The sequence below is a fragment of the Alexandromys fortis genome, unplaced genomic scaffold (genome assembly GCF_014885135.2).
Source record: "Alexandromys fortis isolate MF-2015 unplaced genomic scaffold, M_Fortis_MF-2015_v1.1 scaffold_229, whole genome shotgun sequence".
Lineage (NCBI taxonomy): Eukaryota > Metazoa > Chordata > Mammalia > Rodentia > Cricetidae > Alexandromys > Alexandromys fortis.
Window position 1 is genome coordinate 939,555 of NW_026068122.1, and position 13,584 is coordinate 953,138.

The 13,584-nt window shown below is 36.4% G+C and overlaps 1 protein-coding gene across 1 annotated transcript in view; it reads right to left on the bottom strand.

Moving 5' to 3' along the window:
- The window catches only part of Ano3 (anoctamin 3), a 292,415-nt gene that overhangs the window by 81,026 nt on the left and 197,805 nt on the right, over positions 1-13,584 (bottom strand). Inside the window, exons 12-13 of the mRNA XM_050125418.1 lie at positions 10,497-10,618; positions 5,956-6,090 (exon numbers count right to left, since the gene is read on the bottom strand). Coding sequence (XP_049981375.1) covers positions 5,956-6,090; positions 10,497-10,618 — 257 coding nt within the window. The remainder of the gene's footprint in view (positions 1-5,955; positions 6,091-10,496; positions 10,619-13,584) is intronic.

Here is a 13,584-nt window from a genome sequence, read left to right on the forward strand (position 1 = left end):
GAAAAAAAAGAAAGAGAGAGAGAGAGAGAGAGAGAGAGAGAGAGAGAGAGAGAGAGAGAGAATGCTACATCTTCTTACAGTTAACTGTTGAGCAGTTAAGAAATAATACAATAAGTTTTACTGGGTACAGTAGTCTGGGCTGTCATTTGTGGTCTCTTCGAACTGGTAGAACATCTGCCGAGGCCCCTTCGGGTTTTAGAGTTTCCAATGAAGAGTCAGGTATTATTCTAATAGGTCTACCTTAACTTTCAATCACAATAGATGTAGAGAATGAGACATTCCATAATAAAACCAAATTTAAGCATTATCTACCTACAAACCTAGTCCTCAAGAAGGAAAACCTGAATCTAAAAAGTTTAAGCCCATATATGGGCATCAATAGTCATGAATCTGTTCCACCTTAACTAAAGATCAGAGGTTTCAGACCTATTCTTGCTCTTTTAAGGTTATACAAGAGAATGTTTGGCCTAAGGTGTGGTTACAGGATGTTTTGCCTAGACAAAAGGATATTTTAATCTAGGGTATAGTTAATTGATGTTTTGAGGGGTGAGGAGGTAATTACATTAATTGGTTCTTTGTACCATGGTAAAGAAGCCTTTTGCCTTCCCCCTTTTGGATTGGGGTATATAAGGGTTATGAGAAATAAATATGGGTGGACCACAGTATTCACCTATTGTCCTCCTGATTCTATATCTTGTTTCTTGTCTATTTCTTTCTTAATCCTCACCCCTCCCTCCAAGCAGGGAAGAATAAGTTGAGTGGGACACTGAGACACACCCAAGACAAAACAAGGAATAGATAATCCCAAACATCAAATCAAAAGAGAGGAAAAGTGTGTACATGCACAAACATCACCACCAGCAGCAGCAGCAGCAGCACCACCAGCACAACATTAATCAACAAGATTCATTTATATCCCCCGATATCAATGGTCTCAATTCCCCAATAAAAAGACATAGACTGAGCAAATGGATGCAAAATAATACCCATTTTTCTGCTGCATCTAAGAAAAATACCGTAATATCAAGGATAGATATTGCCTCATGGGAAAAAGATGAAAAAAGATATCTGAAACAAAAGGTCCTAAAAAGAAAGTTGGTGTAGCCATGTTAATAACTGATAAAATAAATTTTAAACTGAAACTAATCAGAAGAAATAGAAAAGCATTCGATATACTCATCAAAGGAAAGATCCACCCAGATGACATTGCAATTCCTAACATCATATGCCAAACATATGAACACTCAAGTTCATAAAAGAAATAGGGGGCCAGGCGGTGGTGGCACACACCTTTAATCCCAGCACTCGGGAGGCAGAGGCAGGCAGATCTCTGTGAGTTCGAGGCCAGCCTGGTCTATAAGAGCTAGTTCCAGGACAGGAACCAAAAAGCTATGGAGAAACCCTGTCTCGAAAAAATTAAAAAAAAAAAAAAGAAATAGGACTACAGTTTATGTCACTCATTGACTCTCACTTACTGATAGTGTGGGAAGTCCATATGCCTCTGATACCAATAGATAGGTGAAACAGAAAAAATCTAAACAGAAAAATGTTTACATACAAAAACTAAACATAGAAATGCTGGAGCTAACTGATGTATCAAAGCACTCAACACAAAACCAGACACACTGAACCAAATAGGAGAGAAAGTAGTGAATAGCCTTGAACTTATTGGTACATGAGATGGCTTTTTAAACAAATAACCATTAATACAGGAACTAAGACAAACAGTTAATAAATGGGACCTCGTGAAACTGAGAAGCATGGCAAAGTACACTGTCATTCAGACAAAGCAGCAAACTACAGAATAGGAAAATATTTTCACCAACTCAGCATCCGACAGAGGAATATTTTAAAAATTTATAATAATTTAGAGAGATTAAATATAATGTAAACAACCCAGTCACAAATTGGGGGTGATGAGGGATTCCCCTCTGCATGCTATGAGTATGTTTTATTACCATTGATTAGTAAAGAAGCTGTTTTAGCCAATGGCTTAATACAGTAAAGTCAGGTGAGAAATCTGAACAGAGACATAGAGAGAAAGTAGGCATAGTCAAAGAAATGCCATGTATCTGCCCAAGGAGAAAACATCAGCTGTCAGCTTAAAATATTTATATATGTTCAACATCCTTAGATAACAGGAAATGAAAATTGAAACTACTTTGAGATGTCATCTAAAACCTCTCAGGAAGGTTAAGATGAATAAAACAATCGACAAATCATGCTGCAGAATATGTGGAGCAAGGGGAACACTCATCCATTTCTGATGGGTGTATGAATTGTACAGCCACTGTGGGAATCAACGTAAGGTTCCTCAAGAAAATGGGAATGTACCTCAAGATCCAACTATACCCCTCTTGGACATATACTCAATAGACACTTCATTCCGCTACAGAGGTAGTTACTCAACCATGCTAATTGCTGCTCTATTAATAATATTCAGAAATTAGAAATAACCTAGATGTCCATCAACAGAAGAAAGGATAATGGAATATTACTCAGCTGCTATAAAAAATGAGATCATGAAATTCACAGGTTAATGGTTTGAACTAGAAACAAATCATCCCGAGTAAGTAATCCAGACCCAGAAAGGCAAGCATGGTATTTGTTCACTTACAGGTGGATAAGTTTAGTCCATGATAATCAATCTGTCACTTGTAGAAAAACAGAAACTAGATATAGATTAAGGGAATGGGGGCACAGGTAGATTTCCCTTCAGTGTAAGAGAAATAGAACGGACAGCTAAAGATGTATGGTGGCAAGAGACTGGAATGGGAGAATCAAGGGGGAAGGGGAAGTGAAGAGAGGGGCAAAGGAGGGAATACAGGGAGAAATAATTAAAATTAAGGGTTATTTGAGGGGTAATATGGACATTTAGTACAGTGGAAACTTCATAAAATATTCATATATAAAAGTAATATGAATGAAATCATCAAACAATGAGGAGACAGAAGCCCAACTGGACAACTTGCCACCAAATGAGGTTTCCAGTACTGGGATTGTGTTCTTGGCCCAAACAGACCCATTGGAACTCCAAAACAACCCAGGCTGTTGCCAAGTCTATACTCCACAAACTGACAGAAAGTCCTATCCCATTGCTGAACACAACCCCTACACAATTCACTGAGTATGCCGAAGCCGACCTGGTGCCTAGACAGAGTTTTCAGTCCTATGTTCTCGCATCTGTGATAAAGAGAGGTGCTCTGCATGCTATCAAGGAGAACGGTAACACCAAGCCAGCCACACAGCCTTTGATACACAGTGATGCCCTGGCTGCAAGATATGCTAGTGCAATCGTGTCTCAAAGCTTGTGGTAGTTACCAGTCAATAGCTGTTTCGACTTAAGGCCTACTTCATGAGATGGAAGCCATACGTGACAATGCTTGGATTTTCCAAGAACCTGAGACTAAATGGCCCAGAAACAAAATACTCATGTTCTAAAAAGAAAAAAAAAACGTAGCAATAAAGTGACTCCCAATGACATTCTGCTATATTCAAAGATCATTGTCTTGCTCAGTTATTACCAGAGGTTTCCTCCTGTAACAAATACAGAGACCCACAGCCAGATATTATGCAGAGACTGAAAAACCTTGGAACTAACAATATATCATCAAATCCCTCCCTTCAGGGCTCTGAGAAGCCTGTGGAAAAGGAGATGAAATATTTTCCGAGTTGGAGGGAATTGAGGTCACCGAGAAAACAAGTCTTTCTAGACCAACAAGGTCAGTCTTTTGCCTTGGGTTCTTTTTCTTTTTATCCTTTTTTTGTTTGTTTGTTTTTATTTCATCCTATTCCAATGTGTTAGCTTTGCTCTATTTTTATTATTCTAGTATACTAAAATGTATTAGCCCTTAGAAACCTGTTTACTTTCTAATGAGAGACAGAAAGTGGCTGGTGCAGAAGGACTGGAGGTGGAGAGAAACTGGGAGGACTAGAAGGAGGGGACACCATAATCAAGATATATTATGTAAGAAAAAAATCCATTTTTCAAAAAAAGACAAAAATGAAAGCAAAACACAAACAGGAAAGAAATATGACTGCATTTTGGTTGTCAGCATCTTGTAGCTCCATAATAAACAGACCCGTATCTCCAACTTTTCAGCATTTCCCTACTTTGTAACAAACAAAAAGGAGCTTAATAAGAGCACAATATGAATCAATGCAAAACAAAACAGCCTCTTCCTTGCCTGCCCACCGAGATAACAGTCAGGTTTAACCACGTCTGGCACCTTGAATGGAAAATTTCCGTCTCAAAATTTTGAAAGTCAAGATATTCAGTGCTGTTTATCTTGGTTTAGAACAGAAAGTCTGACAAGATCTTCATTATAGTGTGACAGCAGTCGTGGTAATATAAACCAGAAAGGACATAGTTGAAGAGTTTGTTAATGCCTTTTCAAACGCTCCTCGTACTAAAGGTTAAGGAATACATACACAGTAGAAGCCTAAGTCCCCTCTCTGGTACAAAATCAACAGGCACAGTATATTTCTTGCCTTTTGTACATTTTCTACTCTGCATATTTTCATCTTTGTTTTGATGGATAGAGGTGTCTGTATCTCACTATAAAACTATATGAAGTGTTGAAATTCAGAGAATGTTTTTCATGGATCGAGTCTGAGCAATAACTATTGAGTGATCATTTTATCATTTTTTTTATTGAAAATAGATTCTTTTCTCAGACAATATATCTCAATTATAGTTTCCCCTCCCTCTACTCCACCCAGTCCCTCAATGCCTCCTCTCCCCTTTGGACCCACTCCCTTTCTGTCTATCATTAGAAAAGAACTTGCTTCTATTTACTCATTCATCGCAAAAGAGCAGCTCTCTTTCGAGGACACTTTTAGTTGTAAATCCTAGTCTCTTCTCTGAGCCAGAAGATCACTTACTGAATAGTGTATAGGAAAATTCCCCAAAGAAGCAGAGGAGGGGAGGGGTCTTGAACCTGAGGTTTATATAGGATGATGCTGCCTCTCAATGTCTGAGTGATTCTGTAAAACCCCCAAACAAACCGGTGATTGGATCATATGATTTTGATCTACAATGCTTGTTTTGAAAAACATGGGAAGTCAGAGATTTCAAATCACAGAGTTTGGTTATTTCAACTCCAGTGCATTGCACATACTTTTTTCTGGTCAAAAATACTATTCATGTTCTAATATTTTAAAGAGAAAAACAGAGAAACTAGTATTTATGACATTGTATATAATTCTATAGCAGGAATTGTTGTTAATATGCACTTCCTAGTAGACACGTCATTGTAAAAAGATCAACAAAAGGAGAGCAAAATGCTGAGTTTTAATAAAGAGCATCTCTCTTTATAAAGACTTTTTTAAAAAATTATTTTGTGCATATGTACATGAGTATGACTGTATGTATATGTAGCCTGTGTATGCAGGTGTCTTTAGAGGCCAGAAGAGGGTGTCAGATCCACTGGAGCTGGCGTTATGGATGATTGAACCAAAATCAGGTCCTCTGCAAAGAGGAAGGCTCATAACTGCTGAGCCACAACAAAGGATTTTTGTGTTTTGAACTTGATTACATAGAGTTAAATTCAGTGTTATACTTGTGATGAAAAGCAGTTCCTTTTAAGAATAATTCTGTCCTGTTTCTAATTTTATGTCATTCTACTTTTCAAACTCTAATGAAATTCTTGGTAAATGATTGACTTTTGCTAAATCGCAGTTTGCTGATATTTTAAGATTATGTAATACACACTGAAAAAAATAAATTTAGCAAAGAGATAAGAACTCTTTGGACATATTCAACAGAATTTGAGTATTATATAGTTTTATGCAAAACTATAAAATGACATTTTAACAGCATTTCTGTTTTACTAAAAACAAAGCAACATACACAATACATACACAGAAGTTCTATTATTTACCTCCACTGTCCATAGCAATTTGTAATTTCAGAAACCAAAACAAACACTTTGTACAGTTCTCTTCATAGCTCACCTTACTTGACTTTCATTCATTGTAACTAATCCATAGAAGAAGACACACAGGCCAACAACTGCTGCAGGAATCAGCATTCCAGTGTACCATCCCAGCCAGGCAAAGTATAAACCAATCTTCTCACCGAAGTATAGCCTGCATAAGAAAGTCAATCTTCAGTTTGAATTAATGCAATATAAAAGCCCAACAATCTCCAATACCACATCTTGTGATGATTTCAGATGGAAACTGAGGACTCTAACCCATGTACTTGTCAGCAATATCAGAGTATCTGACCTTCTTGGCTGCTAATGACTGTCACAGGGGCCATGATGTGTTTCTGTAAACTTGGTCACTATAGAGACAACACAAGTCCAACTTTCAATAATACCTGATTCTGGCTCAACTTTCTTAAAATGGTTTTCATAACCCAATATTACCTTTCTCTATCTTCCTAATAGTATACCTTTTTAGTCTCTAGTAAAGTTGTGTTTTCTTGAGAATAAAAAAAAGGAAAAAAGGAATAAAATCAGTTGGCCATCCAATTGGATTCCCAGTTCAGAACAGATGTGCCTCCACTTAAACCCCTGGCCAGACATGCTCATGCTGTAGTCTGCATGGTTCCATCTCATCTTCTTCCACCAAAGCTTGATTCTGCTTGTCTGAAGCCCATTCCCTTCGATTATCACTGGCCTCTAACTAAAATGCAAACTCCCTCTGCCTGTAACTAATATTTACCTTTCTCTTTACATCGTTTCTTCCAGGGAGCCTTACTCTCTAGCCCTTGTTAGGTGTTTTGCTCTTCTCCCCATGCAGCCCTAACCTATGCCCTGATTAGTGTTATCAGTCATTATGCCTTAAAATACCTCTCCTTTATACCTCAATTCTGAGCCTCTTGAAGCTGCATTGCTTCACTAGCAGTCAGTATTAAAAACGCAAAAGAAGCTTTATTAGTTTTCAGTTGATATGAAAGTAGCAGATTAATGAGGCAGTTCTAAGAGCTACTCAATTGCTCTTCCTTCATCCCCTCCAATGTTGTTTTTTTATAGTTTCATAAATTACAAAAGGCTGATAGAAATAATTTTACATTCTCTGATTTCCTTACTGCTGTGAGGTTCCCATTTTCTAAAACTGGTTCCTTAACATGTCCCCATCCCCAGCTCTGCTGTTAAAGATTGATGCTTCACAGTGATTGCTGCTGGGAAGGAAATTCAATTACTAGTTTTCATTAATAAGGTTTCACTTTATGCTTGTGAACATTGGGTTATCTTTCTATTAGCAGGGATGGTAGTTTCAGGTTCTGACCTGCTCATAGCACACTTATATAATAATCTTCATTTTTTGAAGTTAATGTAAGCAATATTAATAGGCTAAAATATGATCTCAGTCAAGGTTCAGTATGTGTCAGAAGATGGAGAAGCTAGCTGCAGACAAAGAAAAATGGCCACAAATGACCTTGTCCTAGAATACCGGCATTTACAACTATCTATAATACTTAATTATTCACAAATCCTGAAGAAGAAAGGGAATAAAGGGCTACTACTGCAGCCATTCCCCATAACTGCTCAACCAAGGCCATTCTCATTGTGCTGTTCCATCAAAGCTCCCCTTGTGACATTTCAGACGATGATGGGTCCCTTGATGAAGTAACTTCTGTCTCAAAGTAAACCCTGGTGTCCATGATTTTGGAAAAAGGCATTTAGCTCAATAACCTTGTTTTTTAATTTCAAATCCCTCTGATACCTATTGTTGAAACTGTTTGAAATGTCATATCACTGTTTTTATGCTGATGACTTTTTAAACTACTCCTTTGGGTTTAAAATAGTTTCTGTGGGAAATTAGATTGAAATTAAATAAGCCTTAACTATTAAGTATTTGAATTAATTTTAAAATCAGAAATCAATGTAAATATATCTCCAGAAATCATTTTTTCATTAAAAAACAAAGATGAATTAACAGCTTTTGGCCCATAAATCGTACTAAGGCATTTCCTTACTGAGACAATGCTGGGTTTGCCTGTGGGAATCCCATCAGCTATGATCAAAAGAACCCAAGTGTCACACACCATTGTATTCTCACTATAGAAAGAAAGCAACATGAAGATCCATGATCAACTTAACTACAACCAGTTAAAAGCTCTAGGAAACTTGTCTTGTGCAAAATAGATGCATAATCTGATGTGGTTTAACCTGAATGTCCTCCACATCACTGCTTCAGTTTTAGTTACAGCTAAGTTCCCAGGAAGTGCTCTCTATTGAAATATCACTGGTAATCCTTTATTATATATTTTTTTTTCTGGAGGGTCTCCCATGACACGTTATTGCTTAGTCACTTTAACTAACACATGCTTTTACAGGAAAATCACCTATCTCTTTGAATAATCAAACAATAGTAGCTGGATACCCTGGATGTTTCTAATAGACCCCATTTACGCCTTAGGATGCTTGTTTAATTTCTTTGAAGCAGTAATAGCAATGCTGCCTATAGTTAGGAATAGTAACTCACACTGAAATGCTCCACAAAAACTATCATCTTAGCTCCTAATAAATATTTTTTGTGAGCCATCACATGTCACCATATTGTATTCATAAATCCCCAAAAAATAACCCTTTTACATATAAATTGGAATGTAAATTATAATCATGAATTAGAATAATGGAATTTGTCATGGTTGATAGGATGAGAATCAAAGTATCTTGATGATGCTCAACTACAAACATTTTCGGAGTACTCATCCTGTGTATCTCCAAGTGCTTGCACCACTTACTAGCGTGAGACTCACAAAGTTCACCTCTATGGACCCTTATCCACTCTCTTTGTTAAAACTGCTGTTTTCCAGACAAGCTTGTTGGTTACAATATACATCTGGTAGATGATTTTCTTTCTCGTAGATCATGGTTTGTCTCCAACTGCTTTCTTCCTCTGGCCACAGCTCACATCTGGTACCTCCTTCCATGATTAGTCATCAGGTGGTTCTCATAAGTCCTTCCTTATCTTGCGTCTTTAAGGTAAGGTTTAATCATTGTTTCTAGGTTGTACTAGTCCTTGGGCATGTCATTATGTGTTGGCTTTCATGATCACATTTCCCACTTCTGTATATACTTTTTTATTGATTTCCCATCAAGCACCCCTTAGGTGGTCTGCTTCCTACTGACACACTGACTGATGCAGTTGTGAGCTATTCTTCATATTCTACAAATAGATAAAAATATCAACATATATAACCCAATAGTATAAATGTGCTTTTTCTTTTATCCTATAGATATTCATCTTTAGCTAGAGAATCAAGATAGTATTAACATATATTTGATGCTTTTTATATGATCAATGTTTTCTGCACTAAAATAAATTATGTAAAACACAAATATAAATATTTCAAAGGCTGGGATGCCTTGGTGCATGCTAATTCCTGCACTTGGGAGGCAGAAGGAGGTGAATCTCTGTGAATTTGAGGCCAGCCTGGTCTACAGAGCTAGCTTCAGGACAGCTAGGGTTGTTACAAAAAAAATATTGTCTTGAAAAACTAACCAACTAAACAATAAAAAAAATAGAGGCTAGAGAGATGGCTTAATGGTTAAGAGCATTGGCTGCCCTTCCAGAGGTCCTGAGTTCAATTCCCAGCAACCAAATGGTGGCTAACAACCATCTATAAGGAGATCTGGTGCCTTATTCTTGCAGAAAAAAAGGTAAAATATATTCCAAAAATAAAACTAAATCCTGTAATAGTAATGTATACATTTTATCTCAGCATAAACAAGAAAATCTCTGTCAGTTCCAAGCTAACCTTGCTTATACAGTAAGTTTCAGGACAGACAGGCATGCATAGTAAGACACTGGCCCAAAATAAATAGATTTATACCTATCTATCTATCTATCTATCTATCTATCTATCTATCTATCTATCTATCTAGATAGATAGAGTTAAGATCAACTAATCACTAGAAGGTACTCACTAGAAGAAAGAGAGAATTTTTTTGGAAGAAAACTGTATCCAACCCTGCATATTAGCACGTTTTACATCTACAAATTCAACTATCTGTTGTAATGTGGAGTGTGCGACTTGAGAGGAGTTTCTGGAACTAATCCCTTGTGAATACTGATAAACTACGACATACACACAGTAGATTTGTCGGTTGTTTCCTTATCTGCCCTCATATTTGTTGAGTGCTTCTTTGTTCTGATTTTTTAAATATATAGCTGATTGTTCTGGCTGCATTGTAAAATGCTTGTCATGAAGTTGGGCAAGGAGATACTGGAAGACTTGGAGGTATGAAGAACAAACAAACAACCCAGGATCATTTTCCTTCCCCTGGTATTCACCAGTACCTGGAAATTTGGGTGTGTAATACATAAGATGCATATGACTTAAAGACTCTTTTATTAGCTTTCATATCCACTCTATAACCAATTTTCTGCATTAAGTTTCTTTCATTGAAAACTCATGTAGTGATTTCTTTTCAGCAGAGAGTTCTTGAACTGAAATAGCTTTGATAAGTAATCAAGGCTAGGAATATGGCAAAAGAACAGTTTGCTATTATTATAAAGCAGTCCGTCTATAGTACCTGATTAAGTCCAGAGGTTGATGTTTGTACCACATTCCCCAGCGTGCCCAGCGCTCATACAACAGATGCCTGTTGTTCTGAGGTCCATGGGTTTTGATGGGCAGGTTGCTCTTATAGGCTCCCTGAGACAGATACAATAACATAAATTGGAGTCCATTATCTTACTGAAGCTTTAACTGAATAAAAACTAGTGTATCCATAACAAGGTAATTTATTAATGTGTAAAATAATTAGAAATTATATATTCATGCCCACCACTGGAATGGTAAATACCAGTATCATTGGAAATATGATTGCTCTATGAAAATAATGTATTAAATATTTTTCTAATAATTTGGGCCCATTTTAGTTAAGTAAATAAGACTTTATATTTCACACATTGGAGCTCAGGATCTTTTAGTTAAAAATGTCAAAATCATTGCAATCTTTATTTGAGAAATTGAATACTGCTCTACTTAAAAAAGTGAGCTAGATACAGAAAAGTTCTTTTTATTTATAGATGCTAAGAGATAAATATTTGCTTAAAACAGCTTTAGACCTTTAGAGCCACCTGTATGTTTAGATCCTAGGATCCTGAAAATTTACTTTGATATTTCAAATGTAAGTATTTAAAATGGCATTTTCTTTCCAATGGGCTTCAAATGGTTGAGGGATGAGATTCTTTATGAAGCTTTCTTGACACCTTGAGCTCGTGTTTGCCAATGTCTTGCAGCTACAAAGAGATAACATATGTTATGCCATCTCTTATTCTTTAATAAAATAGAAAAAAATAGCTAGGGAAAAGGATTATATACATTCAAAGTGCAAGCTACTTTAGGTGTCCCCCCTAAATTAGCCCAAGCATTTAAATCCTAATCATTTGGAGCTAAAGAGAAAAATGAAATCAATCTTGGTTTCAAGTGCAGGACATCCATTTGGAATAGTGTTTGCTCTTTAAATTAATGAGATTGTTGCTTTTCTGATACTGAAAGGGTGAATAACAAAATTGCCACTCTTTGGCAGTCAGTGCTAATAATCCCAATTCACAGCATTTATTCAGTTTTAGTGGTCAGACCACATACATTTCAAGATGTTAAAATTTAGGGTACCTAGTATACTTCTGTGCAACCTACACTTAACACCAACATTTCTCTATTTCGACAGTGACAAGCTGTGGGCTGCAAGGGAGAACTGTGTGAGGAGATGACTCTAGCCTACTCATGCATGTGTGAGCCTTTCTGAAGGCTGGAACACGGCCAGTTGTCCCTATCCACACCTTTGACTGACCCTCCTTCATGATTCATCCTTGAAAGAATTCTATATTTGACTCATGTTTTAGACAAAATTTTCTCGTGCTTGTGCACCTCTGGGCTATTGATTTTTATCTTTCCTGCCCATTCTCACTGAGAGGGTTTGTCATACTCCTCTAACTATTTATTGTCAATTTATAAGAAAAAAACCCTCTTAACAAGGAATAGAAAATATATGATTGAACATAATATCCATGATTAATTTAAAAAGACATACATTTTAGAATGTCCTTCTCAGTCTATAAATTAATACTATTAACTTTATCTTCTTTGTAAATTTTGTTTTTCTCTCATGAGTAAATAGTAATTCAAATCAATAGACAATTGCTGATTCCATTTCATTGTTTCTCAATTATCTTTTGCATATTTACAGTTCGACAGTGGTACTTTCTATTCCTTTTACATATTTGTGCCATGTATTTATATTTCCAATAATTTATATAAAGACATTAAAAAAAACTGTCGTCAAAAACCCAGCTATGACAGCTGCCAAATTTCCCATGAGAAACTCAAGTGAGCTGTCAATGCAGGAGCTAATTATGCAGAGAAAATTACCATGCCCATGAGAATAAACCAAACCTCTTTTTATTACATGACTCCCTTAGCTGTGCTTCTCTGCTCACTTTTGTTTACCACTTTCTATGAGGTATTTGAAATAGTGTTTAAGTTTTCTTAGCTATGTTCCTTTATGTCTAAAGAGATAATAATGTTTACTTCCTTCTGTGCAGTCACAATCATGGTAAAAACAAGTACTGTCTCAGAACATGAAATATATTAAAAAAAACTGCTCATGGTTATTTATCCCAATTTTATGAAATGGGCATTACATGAAGATCGTTAACTTTTGGGTTCCTATACTTATAATTGCCTTTGACATTTTACCTTAGTGTAACTGAGTTATCTATGATTATAATAGAATTGATGTTACTGTCAGTAACACAGGGTTTTTTCAAGAGATAGATATTCCACATTATACTTTTGACTCACTGACAAATACAACATTTCCAATTCTTTTTATCTATAAGTAGTTATATAGTGTTGCAAATTCCTCATATGCATTAACTTTTGAGCTCATTTTATTAACTTTGTAAATCAAGGAAGGATGGTTTTTGAAAGTACAGAAGTAAAACTTCTAATTTACTTTAAGATGTGACACATTTTTTTTTAAATCAAGAGTGGTATAACAGTGACCAAGTAGGAGTTCAACAGATGCCATTTTAGTTGTTAAGAGCCATCTACAGCTTTATAGTTAAAATTTGTAGCAAAGTAATAATCTGGCTGGAAGTGAGGTAGGCATTACATGGAGGCTTTGACTGTGTTCTTATTTTTGACTTCCAGGTACTCTAAAATAGTAAATACAAGGCAGAAACCCGCCTTATTTGGAAAGAGCATGCATTTCAAGCAGGATGAAGCATAGTGTATTGTGTTGGTTGAAATGGTAGCTAGAATGCTGTACTGCTCTAGTGGAGACTGGGGTTCCTCCCAAAGAACAAATTATAGACATGTTTGGAGTTGATGGGACACCGTGGCGCTAAGAGTTGATAAGAGTCTCAGTGGACTCTTTTAGGTGTGGGTACCTATATCTAAAAGAATAAAATTGCTCAGGCACTGTGATTGTTTCAATGAGGAATGTCTCTATTGGTCTCAGGCATGTGGAAACCTGGCCCTCAGCTGGTGGAACTGTTTGGGGAGGTTTAGAAGGTGTTGCCAGGAGATGAAGTAAGCACTGTGGTTGGGGTTTGGGAGGTTATGATCTCATCCTAGTTCCTATCTCTGCTTGGTTCTTTTTCTTTTGCTTG